The sequence below is a fragment of the Sinocyclocheilus anshuiensis genome, unplaced genomic scaffold, assembly GCF_001515605.1.
Source record: "Sinocyclocheilus anshuiensis isolate Anshui unplaced genomic scaffold, SAMN03320099.WGS_v1.1 scaffold1305, whole genome shotgun sequence".
In the NCBI taxonomy this organism is placed as follows: Eukaryota; Metazoa; Chordata; class Actinopteri; order Cypriniformes; family Cyprinidae; genus Sinocyclocheilus; species Sinocyclocheilus anshuiensis.
This window is the reverse complement of record NW_015552694.1, coordinates 604,432-622,513: the sequence shown is the minus strand read 5'-3', so window position 1 is coordinate 622,513 and position 18,082 is coordinate 604,432. Positions and strand designations below refer to the sequence as shown.

General features: G+C 40.9%; 1 protein-coding gene across 1 annotated transcript in view; it reads left to right on the top strand.

Annotated features, from left to right (window-relative positions):
• Positions 1 to 2,722: 2,722 nt before the first annotated feature.
• The window catches only part of LOC107667666 (protein NLRC3-like), an 18,751-nt gene continuing 3,391 nt past the window's right edge, over positions 2,723 to 18,082 (top strand). The window contains exons 1-6 of the mRNA XM_016459393.1: positions 2,723 to 2,783; positions 2,924 to 4,687; positions 5,238 to 5,411; positions 5,819 to 5,992; positions 6,118 to 6,291; positions 16,821 to 16,994. Of these exons, the coding sequence (XP_016314879.1) occupies positions 2,734 to 2,783; positions 2,924 to 4,687; positions 5,238 to 5,411; positions 5,819 to 5,992; positions 6,118 to 6,291; positions 16,821 to 16,994 (2,510 nt within the window). The 5' untranslated portion in view covers positions 2,723 to 2,733. The remainder of the gene's footprint in view (positions 2,784 to 2,923; positions 4,688 to 5,237; positions 5,412 to 5,818; positions 5,993 to 6,117; positions 6,292 to 16,820; positions 16,995 to 18,082) is intronic.

The window sequence follows — 18,082 nt, the reverse complement described above, 5'->3', positions numbered from 1 at the left end:
AGGCTACCAATAGCTGCTTGCATAAAATTCAAGGCATTAATGTTTGCCTACAAAACCACCACTGGCTCTGCACCCCTTTACCTAAATTCATTACTTCAGACTTGTGCCCTCTAGAAGCTTGCGTTCTGCAAGTGAACGTCGCTTTATTGTGTCATCCCAAAGAGGTACAAAATCACTTTTAGACTTTTAAATTAAATGTTCCCTCCTGGTGGAATAATCTGCCCAACTCAGTCCGAGCAGCTGAGTCCTTAGCCATCTTCAAGAATCGGCTAAAAAACACATATTTTCCGTCTTTATTTGACCCTCTAACTCTAGCACTCTCTATTATAATTCTATTCTTTATAGAAAAAAACTTGCCCCTTTTAGAATTGCACTCTATTTATTTACTAACTGCTTGTTTTCTTAAAAAAGAAAAAATAACACTTGCTCTATTCTTTTTCTATTCTATCTGTTTTTTTATTTATTATATGATTTAAAAAAAAACTTGCTACATGTACTGCATTAAGCTAACTGAGACTCATTGCTCTTTTGTTGATTTTGATTGCTTCCATTGTCCTCATTTGTAAGTCGCTTTGGATAAAAGTGTCTGCTAAATGTCTAAATGTACATGTACATATTAAATCCATATTTTGAGAAAATGAAAGCATTTTTTGACCTTACATGCATGTAAACCTATTGTAGGAGACTCCCAAAACAATATTAGTAACCCTAAAAATGGCATAATAGGGGCACTTTAATTAATCAGCATTAATTAATAATGATTACCAAGGCTTCTCAACTCTGGCCCTCGAGGTCCACTTTCCTGCAGAGTTTAGCTCTAACCTTGATCAAACTCACTGCCTGTAACTCTCTAGTAATCCTGAAGACCTTGATTGGCTTGTTCAGGTGTGTTTGATTAGGGTTGGAGCTAAACTCTGCTGGAAAGTGGACCTCGAGGGCCAGAGTTGAGAATCTCTGATGTATACCATAGTTAATAGGCAGTCGATGCAGAGTTGACAGAACCGAGCTAATATGGTCTTACCTCTTGGTTCTAGTAAATACTCTAGCTGCTGCATTTTGGACCAATTGAAGATTGTTTAATTAGGGTGGCCATATGTGCCGTTCATACAGGACACATCCTGGCCAGGATTGTTATATTGCCTAAAACATCCAAAGTAGTTTGACCAATAACATGCAGGTATTGTATATAATCGACCAATCGTGGGTGAGATCTACAGAGAACGATCAAAGCGATGCAAATGCGCGCACGTGTTTGTTCGTTCGTTCGACTTGAAGCGTTGCTGCGCACCGATCATTGAATGACACCAAAGTACCACGAGAGCGATTGGAAAGCATAAGGAGCCGTCTGCTCTGCTCTCTATAGCTCTCGTGAATGTCATACAACGATCGATCTGCACAGCCAAAACCTGGATATTTTAGGCAATATAGAAATCCTGGCAAGGACGCAGCCCATAAAAATGGCCCGTATGGTCACCCTAGTTCAGTAAGCCTGCAGGGCAAGTACCAAGTAATTGGTGGCTTTCAGTGTGCTTTCAAATGACAGATTGCTGTCAATTAGCACTCCCAGGTTCCTAACTGATGACTAAGACTTGATAGAGCATCCATCAAGAGTCAAACAGTAAGTTATTATATGTGGAGATGATTGATTCAATAGTTAAAACCTCTATTTTTTTTCCTAAATTCAGTAGGATCTTATAGTCTACTCCATGTTTCTTAATGATACCTCCAAACGGTAGCATGTGCAGGGTGAAAAGCAAAGGTCCTAGTACTGAGACTTGGGGTACTCCTTCCCGAACTTGTGATCTATATGATATCTCGTCATTTGCTGCTACAAAGTGATAACGGTCAGATAAATATGATTTAAACCATGCCAATGCCATTCCCCTATTGCCAACATAATATCTGGGCCTCTCCAAAAAAAATGTTGTGGCCAGTATAATCAAAAGCAGTCTATGGGCAGGCCAATAAAATTTAAGGGAAGACACACATCAACTGATATGAGGTACAACATTTACGTCTAGATAGATAGATAGATAGATTTCCTATGTGAAAGTAACCTTTAGTAAAATCAATCTGAATTCTTGTATCTATTACTAATGTCTCTATTCTATTGTACTCTGTTTTAAGTCTGTTGCACAGAGACAGATCAAACCCATCAGAGGCAAGCTGTGTGTCCATGAAGAGCGACCAGTCCAGGGGTGTCCAAACTCGGTCCTGGAGGGCCGGTGTCCTGAAGAGTTTAGCTACAACCCCAATTAAACACACCTGAACCAGCTAATCAAGCTCTTACTAGGCATACTAGAAACTTAAAGGCAGGTGTGTTGAGGCAAGTTGGAGCTAAACTCTGCAGGACACTGGCCCTCCAGGACCGAGTTTGGGCAGCCCTGGACCAGTCTATGGGCAAGCCAATAAAATTTAAGGGAAGACAAGCATCAACTGATCTGAGGTGCAGCATTTCTGTCTAAATAGATAGATAGATACTTTGATGCTTAGATTTTTGTATCTATTACTAATATCTCTACTCTATACAACATTTTTGTCTAAATCTGCAGATAGATAAATAGATAGATAGATAGATTTCCTATTTGAAAGTAACCTTTAGTAAAATCAATCTGAATTCTTGTATCTATTATTAATGTCTCTATTCTATTGTACTCTGTTTTAAGTCTGTTGCACAGAGACAGATCAAACCCATCAGAGGCAAGCTGTGTGTCCATGAAGAGCAACCAGTCTATGGGCGAGCCGATAAAATGTAAGGGAAGACACACATCAACTGATCTGAGGTACATTTATGTTTAATTAGACAGACAGACAGATAGATGGACAGATAGATAGATCTTTAATTAAATGTTGTAATCTGTTATGTGAATCTTTATTTATTTATTTTATTTTATTTATGTAATGGCTCTCTACTGGTACAAAGCACATTCAAATCAAATCTGATGAAGAAGTTTCAGTGTCTGCATGAAGGAACAGCAAAACAGGGAAACCCAACATTCCTGAATGAGATCTACACAGAGCTCTACATCACAGAGAGTAAAAGTGGAGAGATCAATAAACAACATGAGGTGAGACAGATTGAGACACAATCCAGGAGAGCAGCAACAGAGGACACACCAATCAAATGCAATGACATCTTTAGACCTTTACCTGGACAAGACAAACCCATCAGAACTGTGCTGACAAAGGGAGTCGCTGGCATTGGAAAATCAGTCTCTGTGCAGAAGTTTATTGTGGACTGGAGTGAAGGGAAAGCAAATCAGGACATCCAGCTCATATTTCCACTTCCTTTCAGAGAGCTCAACTTGATGAAGGACAAAAAACTCAGTCTTTCAGATCTACTTCAGGTTTTGTTTCCTGAAACAAGAGAAATATCCAGTGATGCATATAAAGTTTTCTTCATCTTTGATGGTCTGGATGAGTGTCGTCTGTCTCTGGATTTTCAGAGCAATGTGAGGTTGTGTGATTTAAGTAAATCTGCCACAGTGGATGTGCTACTGACGAACCTCATTGCAGGAAATCTGCTGCCCTCTGCTCTCATCTGGATCACCTCCAGACCAGCAGCAGCTGATCTCATCCCCTCTGAGTGTGTCCATCGAGTGACAGAGGTACGAGGCTTTAATGACCCAAAGAAGGAGGAATACTTCAGAAAGAGAATCAGTGATCAGAGTCTGGCCAACAGAATCATCTCACACCTGAAGTCATCAAGGAGCCTCCACATCATGTGCCACATCCCAGTGTTCTGCTGGATTTCAGCCACTGTTCTAGAGGGAATGTTGGTGAAATCATGGAAAGGAGAGATCCCTAAGACTGTTACTCAAATGTACACATACTTCCTGATCCTTCAGACAAACATTAAACATGAGAAGGACTATGAGAAGAAAGTGAAAGATGAAGACATGATCCTCAAACTGGGGAAACTGGCTTTTCAGCAGCTTGTGAAAGGCAACTTGATCTTCTATGACGAAGACCTGAGCGAGTGTGGCATTGATGTGACAGAAGCATCTGTATACTCAGGATTGTGCACACAGATCTTCAGAGAGGAATTTGGCTTGTATCAGGGGAAGGTCTTCTGCTTCGTTCATCTGAGCATTCAGGAACATCTAGCAGCACTATATGCGCACCTCTCCTTTACAGAATACATAAATGTGTTCGACCAAGCCACCGAACAAAATACCTTCTCTAAGGTCTTAAACTGGATGAAAAATAATTCATTATCTGGCCTACATCAGACAGCTGTGGATGAAGCTTTACAGAGTAAGAATGGACATCTGGACCTTTTCCTGCGTTTTCTTCTGGGTCTCTCAGTGGAGTCTAATCAGACTCTCTTACAAGAACTAATAACACAGACAGGAAGCTTCTCCAACAATAAAAAGGAAACAGCTGAATACATCAAACAGAAGATCAGGGAGAATCCCTCTCCAGAGAGATGTATCAATCTGTTCCACTGTCTGAATGAACTGGGCGATAATTCACTAATGCAGGAGATCCAGGATTATCTGAGATCTGGAAAAATAAATCAAATCAAACTCTCTTCTTCACAGTGGTCAGCTCTGGTTTTTGTGTTGCTGACATCAGAGCAGAAGATGGAAAAGTTTGATCTAAAAAATTTTATGGGAGCACAAAATACAGCAGATGAAGTTCTTCAGAAACTGCTGCCTGTGATTAAAGAATCCAGATCAGCTCAGTAAGTAAAACTGTCATCAATCACTACAATATTAAAACATTACCTATATCAGACAATCACAAGTCTGCGTTAAATACAGGTGTAAGCGGGGTCTAAAACATTTTGTGATCGGCTTACTGAAACCACATATGGAGGTAGTCAGAAAAACATTACTATTGAAATTGCAACAGCCCTCGTCATCCTTTTCATTAGTTTCCTTTTCCGTTCGCTCATAAACCATGTAACATGGGCTGCATCTAAAAAATGAAAATTTTAGAAATTTAGAAAACACTTTTTATACAAGCAAATGCATTTAAAATCCAGTGTGCCATCTGATGTAAAGAAATTAAGAAAATTGTATGTGTATCCACTACCCAACCAGGAACATTTTCTATACAGAAATATATACTGCAAGCATAGGGACACTTGACTCTAGAAAAGTGGATTCAAACAGTATTCGTTACGTGCTTTACTGTCTATTTGAATTATTTGTATTTTGCAAAGTTTTCACATTGTTTTCTTTAACTGCACCTGGTATCAGTTCATCACTCACATTCATTCATCTCTACAGATTGTGTAGGTGTGGTGTCACAGATAAAGGTTGCGCTGTACTGGCTACAGCTCTAAGCTCAAACCCCTCACACCTGAGAGATCTGAATCTGTCTGGAAATAAACTACAAGATGCAGGAGTGAAGCTGATCTCAGATGGACTGATGGATCCTCACTGTAACGTGGAAACACTGCAGTAAGTTTGTATAAAAGTATCATCCTTCTTGCCCACCTACTGGGATTAAATGAATAATAAAATACATTTAAAAGAAAAAAAATTGAAAAGTCTAAAAAGTGTCCTGTCAGATAACTAAAGATGATGCTGTTTTGATCTTAATTAGGTGCTTTACAAGGTGTCTGACACAATTTACGTACAATCTTCGATGATAATATAAACATAATTGGATAATGCATGAAAATTATATTTATTATGCTCATATTGAAATGAACACTATCAAGCACCCATTTAGAAAAAAAGAGACTACTTAATGAAATTAGGTCCAGTCTAAAGTGCAAGTCTCTCTATTTGATTGTGAAATTCCTGCTGATCTGAGTTGTATATCCAGAAATAAGAGACTGACAAGTGTCAACTGTTCTCTAAAGGTTGAGTGATTGTGGTGTCACAGATGAAGGTTGTGCTGCTCTGGCTTCAGCTCTAAGATCAAACCCCTCACACCTGAGCTATTTGGACCTAACTGGAAATAAACTAAAAGATCTAGGAATTAATCTGATCTCTTCTATACTGGATGATCCTCGCTGTAAAATGAAAACACTGCGGTAAGATATATATCTATATATATAAATGTCAGCAACCTCCTCCATTTTTCTCCTATTGTGAATGATGAAATTATCACACAATTAAAACAAAAACTGAAAGTGAAGAATGTCATTGTTCTTTACAGGTTGATTGATTGTGGTGCCACAGATAAAGGCTGTGCTGTTCTGGTTTCAGCTCTGAGATCAAACCCCTCACACCTGAGAGAACTGAATATGTCTGGAAATAAACTAGGACCATCAGGAGTGAAATTGCTCTCTAATGGACTGGAGGACCCTCACTGTAATCTGGAGATACTGTGGTAAATCATCTCTCTAAGAGTCATACACATTGTTACTTAGTAAGAAATATTCACTAAGAGATTATAGCTCTGACAAGGATGTAGGAGGCAATCTGTAGTACAAAATATGCGCCACACACACACAAGAGAGAGAGTCTTGTTTTTTCTTAGAGATGTTGTTAAGGTGATAATATAATGTTCCACAAACGTGTGGTTCGGGAGTTTGCAGTCAAGTGTGGTTCCAGACATGATTATTGGCTTTCAAAGACAAGGAGTCTATAGCTGAATAGCATTTCTGTCTGTAAAAGCATACTATATGAATAACATATCTCTGTGTTATAGCATATCTCTGTTTTATTTGAAAAACAGAGTTGAAAATAGATATGTATATATATATATAGAGAGAGAGAGAGAGAGATCCTATAAATACGACAGATAGTGAACCAGGACTCTGATTCCAATTGAATACTGATTGTGCATTATCTTGATTATCTAAAATATAAAACTAGCACAGCTATGTAGAAAATTTGTAGCCTTTGTCAACTTTGTCAACAATTGAAAAATGCATTTATATACATTAGGGGTGTGACGAGACACTTATCCCACGAGACTAGACACGAGACTGGGTATTGTTACCAAATTCGGTGTTTTAGCATGTCTAATTATTTGAATGCATAAAACAACTGAATTTATTCATTTTTTTTCTTAAAGTAGCCTAATGAATTTTTTTCCCCCTCAGAAATTCTGTATTGTATACTTACATTTTTTCTGGTTATCAAATGAAGGCATAAAACATTAAGTTAATTTATCATTTATGTTTTAATTATTGAAATGAAAAATAGTTATAGGCACAATGTCTTTAAATGAAACCGGACTTTTATTTTGATGGGTTGCCGTGAATACCTTTACAGTTCTGTGTATGAGATATGACGCTAGTTTTACTCAAATCAAACGCTAAAATGCTCATGAAGTGACTCTCAGAGCAGTTCTGGAGATGTTGTTCATGTGTTTACGACCTCATTTAGTGAGACGGCAGACGCTGAAATCACCGCGAGTGTCAGGCGTGCTTCAGTATATGTGTAGTAAATGAAACCGCGCGTCTGCGCCATTTATAAACAGAGACTGGCAGAACATGCAGGATTCATATTTAAATCGACTTTTGCAGCTTAATATTTACAGATACTAGTCCATATCGTGATTTGATTTAAGAGTAATTACCTACTTTTGATTAATTCATTCAAAATTTGACAAATTCCGTGACATTCCGCGTTAAACTGTGAATTCTGTTTTTATGACTGGATAAAGACTACACTGCATAATTTTCCCGCTTATCATGCAGCCACTTGCCTGATGTGAACACAAAATATCTTACGTACCACCACTTGTGAACGAGCCAGTGTAATGCAAATACATCTGAAAGATCTGCGCGAGGATATGGTCACATTCTCGCGAGACCAGTCAGATCTCGCGAGACACATCGGATCTCGTCACACCCCTAATATACATATAATAACTGCATATATCTACAATATTTATTGATTAATATCTTACTGAAGTTCCCTATCTGTCACTTACTCAACATTGTATCGATGTAGTGACACTAGGGGTCACATATATGAGCCCCAAACACCTCTGATACTTCAGAAAAGGCCAATGAGAATTGGCAAGTGGAATTTGCATGCCGCTTTCCTGAACATATGGGTATAGAAGGAGATGACTTGCTCCTTCTCTTTGGAGCCGAGTAGTCAGCTATAGTAGTGATTACATTTTCATTCATCTCTGAACTACTCTATTGGATTATGGCGCATTTCAGCAGTCTCTCTGTTTGTGCACAATTAAATGCGGAGAGCTCCCCTGGGCACTTCAGCAGTGTGAGAAAAGAGCAAATTTTAATTTCATTGTGGTCATGACTTTCTTTCCTCTTTAGAGGGAAAGTCATCATAATGCGGTGGCAAATGCTGAGGGCATCTGGGGGAATCAATGGAAGTGTTCCCACCTGGTGAATCCCCACAGCCTCACATTTCATATTTCTTCTGGTGGAGTTTGTGGACTTAATTTCTCATTCGGTGCAGATGATCTGTCGATTGCAGCATTAAGGCTTATGCCTTCTGACACAGAGGACTCACCTGGGCCCACACCATCTGGTGTGGTTGCTCATTCTGAGTCTGACGCCAAGATATCACCCATGCTTGCCTGGGCAGCTGCAAACATCGGACTAGAGTAGATTCCTCTGCTCTGCCCTGCCCTGAGAGTTCACGGCTGGATGATTGGTTTCTGGGTTCAGAGTGCAGCACACAACCGCGTTCATCAAAGTGCATGTTCACAAAATCAGGAATGAATGAATGAATGATGCATTTATATAGCGCTTTATTGTGTATTGTTGTACACCCAAAGCGCTTTACAATCATGTGGGGGGGGGGTTATCTCCTCAACCACCACCAGTGTGCAGCATTCACTTGGATGATGCGACGGCAGCCACAGGACAGCGGCGCCAGTGCGCTCACCACACACCAGCTACAGGTGGAGAGGAGAGAGAGTCATAGAGCCAATCAAGTGAATGGGGATTATTAGGAGGCCATGATTGACAAAGGCCAGGGGGGCAATTTGGCCAAGACACCGGGGTTACACCCCTACTCTTTACGAGAAGTGCCATGGGATTTTTAATGACCACAGAGAGTCAGGACCTCGGTTTAACGTCTCATCCGAAAGACAGTGCTTTTTGACAGTATAGTGTCCCCGTCACTATACTGGGGCGTTAGGACCCACGCAGACTACAGGGTGAGCACCCCCTGCTGGCCTCACTAACACCTCTTCCAACAGCAACCTAGTTTTCCCAGGAGGTCTCCCATCCAGGTACTAACCAGGCTCAGCCCTGCTTAGCTTCAGTGGGCAACCAGTCTTGGGCTGCAGGGTGATATGGCTGTGGCCACCTGAAGGCACCTTTCTATTCCATGGAACACTTCATGAGTTCTTCTGCTCTCACTACTCGTCCAGGGTGGGTTGACAAAGGGGGTACTCAGAGGTTCCGCAGTTTGAGCACACAAACTGCAATACATCTGTACTCACAAAACGCTGCCACCTGGAGGAACTGTCCGAGGCTTCCGTCTAAAATCTGTAAATTTACCTCATCCATGATGACGAGGGCTTACAGTGCTGCTAGGGGGATGCAGAGAAAATCCGCTTCCTCAACGGTACGATACCAGAATCTAATACTTCGGTATTGATACTAAATCGATACCATAGGTGACAAATAAGCAGACTCAAAAGATAACTGAAATAAAAACTATTTTATTATGAACACTGCATGAAACTCTGCAGTAACAAATGTTTTGAATGTTTATTTTTTAACTATTATTGAATTATAAAGTACAATCTTCCTATAAAAAGTAACACTTTACATAGAACAAGTGGCACATGTCACAAATCCATCCGTTTCCTCAGTGCCAAATTCCTCAGCTCCACCCACTCGTTCACAGTCCCCTGAATTCTAACCACCTGCACCTGTTGTCACTCATTATGGATTCATATACTGTATATACAAGTCACTTGAATCACCACATTGTCTGGTCTCGTCACTCATGCAAGAGAAAGACTTACCTGCCTTTGCCTTCGGCTCCTCTGATCCCCTCTGCAGTCCACCATACCTGTGGAAAGAAGTATACTTGCCTTACGTTTCTGTGTTTCTTGTTTGAAGCTCCTCATTAAAGTTTTGTGTTGAATTTCCCTACCGTCTTTTCTATTCCGTTTATGACAGTAGATCTATTAGTTTGCATTTACTCTCTAAGACTTAATGGACAATTCTGTATTGACATACAGTATCAGTTTTTTGTCCCGTCTATTGCTTATCACTGTCAATCATCACAGTTTCTGATTCAATCCACAATTTAAATAAGGTTGTCAATCCAGAAACTTTGCAAAGTGCAGTTAGCAGTATATTATGTACAAAAAGCAAGCAAGCAAAGAGCATTCCCATTGTAATCGCTGAAGCTCAGTGCTCATAATAATCAATGAAGCTGACAATACTGCATGACTTATTTATATCATATTGTTTTTTTTTTATAATCAAAGGATTCGTGAACATATTTGGCTAAACCCAATAAGCTTGCTTCAAACAAATTCCAGTGTTTTCAGCAATGTTGCATGGATTCAGACCAACTTAAACACATCTGATTAGCCATTGCGTTCACATGCAAAACGGATATGTCCGTGATTGGCTACAATGCTGAACACTGCAAAAACATGTTGTAAATAGAAACCTTTGATGCTCTTCACAGAGTGCTTACACAAAAATACACAGGTGCATTAACATTATATCGATATTCACAACATTCTCTTATTTATATAATCAGCACAATTATTGTGTAGAGTGAGTTTTATCTGTTTGATCCATCTTGTTCCACTGTTGTCGCATTTGTCAGTTTAGCATCAGTTTGGGTAACACTGCCGCATAGCAGTGAACTTTGGAACAACAGCGTATGAAGTACCAAATGAGCAAAGTTCATGATTTTGTACCGTTTGAAAAATAATATGTACTGGTAATTTTCCAGTACCAGTATATCACGCAACCCTGCCCCCATCTCACATGGGCGACCTCTTCGGCGACATTGTTGGGGATTTCACTCATCAGTTCTCAGCAGTGCAGAGGCAGAGATTAAACCTGACCACAGTGCTCCTGCTACTTAAAATAAGTATTTAAAATTCTAAAATATTATTCGTACTATAATATAATAAATCAACTCTAGCATGGGCGTAGAATATGCGGGGGACGTGGGGGACTTTTCATAACCTCCCACTTTTCATAAAACATAAATTTGTCCCCCACACTTTTTTCGAGCAAGTGTTTTCACATAGAGGTTTTCAAGGGCCAGTGTGAATAAATCCAGATTAAAAATCCTAGGAAACAAGATAGTCTATGCATGACCTGACGTTTCATTCGTATCCAAAATGAGGCAATGTGAAGGTTATAGAGTGCTAAACACTCTCATGCAGTGTGTTTCATTCATAATTGAAGCCGAAGGGCGCTCTCGTGCAGAAAGTCCAAAAATGGACTTATAGAAGTAATAACTCATGACGTGCCAGGAAATCGCTAATATGGACAAAGGCATCCAGCTATTGCTGTAGCTAAGCTAAGCTGAATAAAAAGAAGAAACATTTTGACTGATGAAATGTGAAGACAACAAACACACGATTGCAAAAATACATGGTTTATGTGTGTTTTTCAAGTCATCTCCAGGTAATAAATAAATGATGTATATGAATAATGCAGTTCTAATTGACATATCATTTATTACAGTAGCCTATAGAAACTATAAAAAAATATTTTCTGCCTTATTCTGTCATTAAAAATGGAAAAAGTGTTTGTAGTACATAAGCTAATTATAAAATTATATGGAAAAAAGAATTATAGAATACAAATTATTGTTTTTTTGTCCTGCACTGCATTTCATTTCTTAGCCAATTAAAAGTAAGAGATAAAAAAATAAAATAAAATCTGTCAATTAGACAAAATAAATAAATTACAAATAATAATAATAATTATTATTATTATTACAGTACATTTGACATTTCTGTCCCCCTCACTTCTGAAATGATGGCTATGCCCCTGAACTCTGGTTAATGTGTGTAACCATGGTTCCCCAAAGGGAACGAAATGCTGCGTCAGAAATGCTTTGGGAACGCCTCTGCGTGACCACACTCTGAAGCGCGTGTGAAATCAGTCCAGTGGAATGGCAAGACGTAATAGGCGGGATGATGTAGCAACCAGGAAGCTTAAAAGCATGTGCGGTGAAAAGATAATTAACTTCTGATTAGTGAAGGAAGCGCTCGCAGGGATACAGGAATTATGGCAACGAGACGCAGCGTCTTGTTCCTTTCGGAGAACCATGGTTACAATCATAATCTAGAGACATTCCCCTTCAGGAACTCACGCTGTTTTGGAAACGCTTAGGGAACGAGAATACCCACTCCGCCATAATTACAAATCCCTGCCTAGTGTGGGACACTACACAACTAGGACGAGAGAACAGAGGAGTCAGGAGTGATTCCCATGTCGAGGTTGTAAAACCTGACAAATGTAAGCGGGGAAGACCTCCAGCATTACAGATGTCATGCATTGACACCCCAGAGAGAAAGGCCTTGGAGGCTACCACACTTCTAGTAGAGTGCACCCTGACCCCCCATGGTGAAGGGAGGTCAGAGGACTCATAAGCCAAAGATATTGCATCCACAGTCCACCAACTTAAGCTCTGCTTGGTCGCTGATAGACCTCTCTTTGGCGGACCAAAGCAAACAAATAACTGGTAGGACTTTCTCCACAGGTCAGCTCTGTGGACATAAGTGTCCAGTGCTCTGACTGGACAAATAAGATTAAGCTTTTCCTGGTCTGGGTCACTAAAGGGAGGAGGACAGAAAGCCTGCAGCACAACGGAACTACGGTGGGCACCTTAGGCACATATCCTGGCCTAGGGTATAAGATTGCCTTAGCCAAACCAGGCTCAAACTCCAGAAATAAAGGGGCCACCGAAAGGGCCTGAAGGTCACCAACTCTCTTAAGGGAAGAGATGGCCAGTAGGAAAACAATCTTAACTGTGAGGAACCTCTCCGGAACCTCCTCAAGGGGTTAAAAGGGAGGCTTACAGACAGCTTATAGGACCATGGTCAAATCCTAGGACGGGACTCTAGAGTGCGAAACAGGCCTCAGCCTCAAGGCATCACAGAGGAAACGTGTAACCAATGGGTTTCTCCCCAATGACTGACCACCCAGAGGGCTGTGGTAAGCAGCTATGGACGCCACGTACACCTTCAGGTTGGAGGGGTTAACCCTGTGGAAAACTGTTCCTGGAACTCGAGCACTGAACCAACCGGGCAGTTGACTGGGTCAAGCTGACGGTTGTCATACCAAGAAGTGAAAAGGTTCCACTTCAAGGAGTACAGTTTCCTAGTGGAGGGAACTCTGGACTAGAGAATGGTTTCAATAACCTCAGTTGAGAGACCGGAAGCTATGAGCTGTGCCCCCTCAGGGGCCACACCCACAGTTTCCATAACTCCGGGCAGGGGTGAAGAATCGAGTCCCCCGCTTGGGAGAGGAGGTCCCTCCTGACGAGAATTTCCCAAGGAGAGCCATTGAGAAGGGCCACCAAGTCCGAGAACCATACTCGGCCCAACCAGAACGGGGCTACTAGCAGCAGATGAACACAGTTCCGGCGCACTCTCTCCAGAACTCACAGGAGCAGAGCAATCGGGGCAAATGCGTACAGATGCAGCCTTTGCCACGAGTGGACAATGTGAGATGCAAACAAGTCCACTTGGGCCTGGCTGAACACCCTCCAGATCTGCTCCACCACCTCAAGGTGGAGCCTCCATTCCCCGGGCCTCGGCCCCTGCCTCGACAGGATGTTCTATGGCCTCCTCCTCAAGGGAGTGTCTATTTCCTATTCCATTACCAGAGCCTGCACAGGGCCCACCAGAGTGGAAATGACGCTGTCGAATCGAGGCAGATGAGAACCAAACTGGATTCTGTAGCCTCTTTCTACAGTCAGCAGGACCCATTGAGACATTTGGCAGAAGTTTCCATGCTGCCAGATGTTCTACTAAGGGAATCTGTCTCTTGAGACTGACTTCTGGTGTACTTTGAGCAGTCAACTTTGTGGCCTGAAGCGGATGACCGGCAGGGAACGACCAAACTGGCTGCTCTTGGAGGATACGAGCCTCCTCATTTCTGGGCGGACACTGAGAGCTGTGCTCACTGGAGACTGCTCTGCCCTGAAGCACCAGAGGTGGCAGCATTGACAGACTGATCTCCTGAGGGCACTGAGGAGAGACGAGCACCATATGATGAGTTGTACACCGCTCTTCCCCAGAGGGGTCTGCCCTTAGAAGGATAATTCAAAATAATTCAGCACCATAGGGATGAAGATGCGGGCTGAATATGATTTTTCCCACGATCTAGACACCTCGGTGTGAAGATCAGTGAAAAACGGAAGGCCCCAGCATGGGGGTAGTGGCTTAGAACACAGGAGGCGTTTGTCCAATTTACTATTAGGATGATCGTCCTGCTTCTCGGCAGGCCAATTGATGTTAAGCTTGTCCACCGCCCTAGTCTCATCTTCATCGATGCCCACCACATCAACCTCCTCAGAGGAAGACAAACGTAGCATCGAGCCCTCTCTGCAGGGGAAGAAACTGCCGAGCGGGCTTCCGATCCTGGGCATACACAGCGAGAGCCGCTAGCAATGCGGACAGTCAACCCCCTTGAGAGCTCTGCTCCCAGACAAGCAAGGTAAAGATCATGTGTATCCCTGCCCGTAATGAAGCGAGTGCAGGGAGGTACACACAATCTAAAACGTTGCTTGTCACTCTTTTTGCAAACACTCGCCATAATAGAGTTGTGCAGTGGCACAAACACACACACACACACACACACACACATCAGACAAATGGAGACAGAGAGCTTACTGAAGAAGCAGAAGCTAACGCTGTTTTCACCGTATGTGGTTTTAAGCGTCCTGGTTGCTACGTCATCCCACCTATTATGTCTCGCCATTCAGAGCTAGTTCCTGAAGGGGAAATAAACTATTATTTATAACATAAATTACTCTTCATTTATTATGAAATTAACCCCATTAAGCACCCATGTAGAACTGGGTCTGCATCTTAGTTTGGATCTGTTCAATTTTTCTTTGATTTAGTCTCTTTTTGATTGTAAAGTTCCTGCTTATCTGGGCTTATATCCTGCATAGAGTGACTGAAGAGTGTCATTGTTCTCTACAGGTTGATTAATTGTGGTATCACATATAAAGTTTGTGCTGCTCTGGCTTCAGCTTTGAGATCAAACCTCTCACACCTAAGACATCTCAATTTGTCTGGAAATAAATTACAAGACAAAGGAGTGGATCTGCTGTGTGATGGACTGAAGGATCCTCACTGTAAACTCGAAACACTGTGGTAAGATTGTATAAATGTGTCAGCATCCTCCTCAATTTTCCTCTTATGGCGAATAATGAACAAAATTAAAACAAAAACTAAACCATACTCAAAAAAGTGTCCTGTCAAATAACTGAAGTGGATGTTGTCTTAATCTTCATTAGATTCTTCCCAAAGTATCTGACACAGTGTTGGGCAGTTACTGTAATTTGATTACTTTTTTAGTAACGGAGTAATTTAACACATTATAATTTTCAAAATAGTAATTAGAGTATAGTTACAAGCTGAGGTCTCTATACGTTACTGCCGCGTTACATTGCTGACAGAATCCAGTGATTTCTAATCTAGAGATTGTAAAAAGGATGTAGCACACGCACTGTCGAGTCAAGTGCCAGTGGATTAAAGACCTGCTCCCGCGAGACCCTATGCAACAGCAGCGCGGGAGAAGATGGGCGAGTGCTGGTGCGGGCGGGTAGACACTCGTGTGTGTGCAGGATGCGGGAGAATAAAATTAATCACGGGACTCCCGCAAAATTGAAGATAAAATATCTAAGACAGGGCTATTCAATTGGCGGCCCACGGGCCCAATCCGGCCCGCCAATCATCTTCATCCGGCCCGAGGGAAGAGTACGCGCAGGTCGCACATATGCTTTGAATTGTTTTAGCACTAATTAATTTGTCCACAAGGTGGCATCACTGGCCCAGGCCATGGTTTCACAGCCAAAAAAGAAAAGGAAGAGACGCAACAACAACAATCTACCGGAGACCGCAACATCAATAGACGGCAGTGTTGACAACCGCTTGTGTGAAAGGGTTATGAGATATCCACAACTCTAGTTTAAACGAGTTTCAAGACAGTGTTATCGGTCATAACTTCTGGCGAGAAATGGCGCAGACACTGAACGAAGATGATTATCAGATGGAGTACAGTTTGAAAGGCTGCGCGTTTGGCTGTACACACACGCTGAGCAGCTTCAGACAGCGCGCCAGTAGCTCTTCAACCGACAAAAACACACAATTATGCCAAAACTATCAAATACAATTTATAGTTTGTGAAGATTGTTTTAAGTTGGCTAAAATTGAGGTGAAAATGCATTTAATAGAGACATCAGTAGCAGTATTGGTATAAAAAAATACTGGCCTTTGTTAATAATAATATAATTAAAATAAAAAATATTTATCGGGAGCGTATATGCTGGGATTTCATAAATTTAATGGAGAAAAAAGTAATGTAACTAGTAATGTAACTAATTACTAATTACTTTTGAAATAAAGTAATCAGAACAGTAACGTGATTACTTTTAAAAGGAGTAATCAGTAATTTGATTACATTTTCAGAGTAACTTGCCCAACACTGATCTGACATAATTTTACTATTGCTACTTGGTCAAAACATGAACATGACTGGATGATTGGAATATTTCATATCACAACTGCTTACATATCACACAGGCATGATAAGGAAAATTAAAGTATCTTACTTTTTATGATATTAACACCCTCACACTCATGTAGAAATAGGTCTGCACCTTAGACTGGGCCTGTTAATCATCTCTCATTTGACTGTGAAGTTTCTTCTTATCTGAGCTTTATATGCTGAGAGTGAAGAGTATTATTGTTCTCTACAGGCTGATGGATTGTAGTGTTACAGATAAAGGTTGTGCTGTTCTGGCTTCAGCTCTGAGATCAAACCCCTCTCACCTACAAAAACTGGATCTGACTAGAAATTTTCTTGGAAAGTCAGACGTGAAGTTGCTCTCTGCTCTGAAGGATGATCCGGATTACGAACTGAAGACACTTCTGTGAGTAGTGATGATTAAAATATTCAGGTTTTAATTGGTTGGTATTAATTGCTATTAATCAGTTTTGTAATGAAGATCATGTCAGAGTTTTACAGGGATAGTTCACCCAAAAATGAACATTTCTGTCATTAATTACTCACCCTCATGTTGTTCCAAACCCGCTTGATGATGACTTTTTAGACCTGACCTGATTTCTGTCCCTCCACTTAAAAACCATTCCACTAAAACATTGACGCTTTAAAAAGTCCATCCAGCATAATCCATATTAATTATGCTGCTTAAATTAAGTCCTCTTAAGAGACATTAGCACTTATTATAAGGAACAGATTTATGCTTTTGTTTACATTTAAATATACATAGAGTTTTTAGGTGAACTATCCTTTTATTCATCTAGTGCAAAAAAAAAACGTGTATTTTAAAGTTATTTTTATTATTTTAAACCAAGAGTGTAGTCATTCCCAAATGTCCCTTAAAATTATGTATTTTGAGAGAATTACACATCTGTCCTTTTTAGAGAAGATAAGGTAAATAGTTATCATCACTTTCATTATCATAAATAAAAACAATGTGACACATGAACAGGACAGTCATACTGGATTATGGTTAAGAGTCAAAGGTCAAATCCTTTTTATTGTTAAAAAGGGCATTGTTGGTATACTAAATAAAGAAAAAATGTAAATGCACACTCACTTAAAGGGTTAGTTCACCCAAAAATGAAAATTCTGTCATTAATTACTCACACTCGTGTTGTTCGAAACCCGTAAGACCTTCATTCATCTTCGGAACACAATTTAAGATATTTTTGATGAAATCTGAGGGCTCTCTGACCCTCCCATAGACAGCAAGGTAACTACCATGTTTAAGGTCCAGAAAAGTACCAAGATGATCGACAAAGTAGTCCGTATGACATCAGTGGTTCAACTGTAAACTGTAAACGCCAACGAGCGTGTGGCGGCGCCGGTGCTGACTAAGATCCGGCGTGATGACGTCATTACGCCAGATCTGGGTCAGTGCCGGCACCGCCACATGCTCGCGTCATCGTACTGTCGTGAACGCGCGTCCACAAGTGACGCAGTAGAGACGAAAAT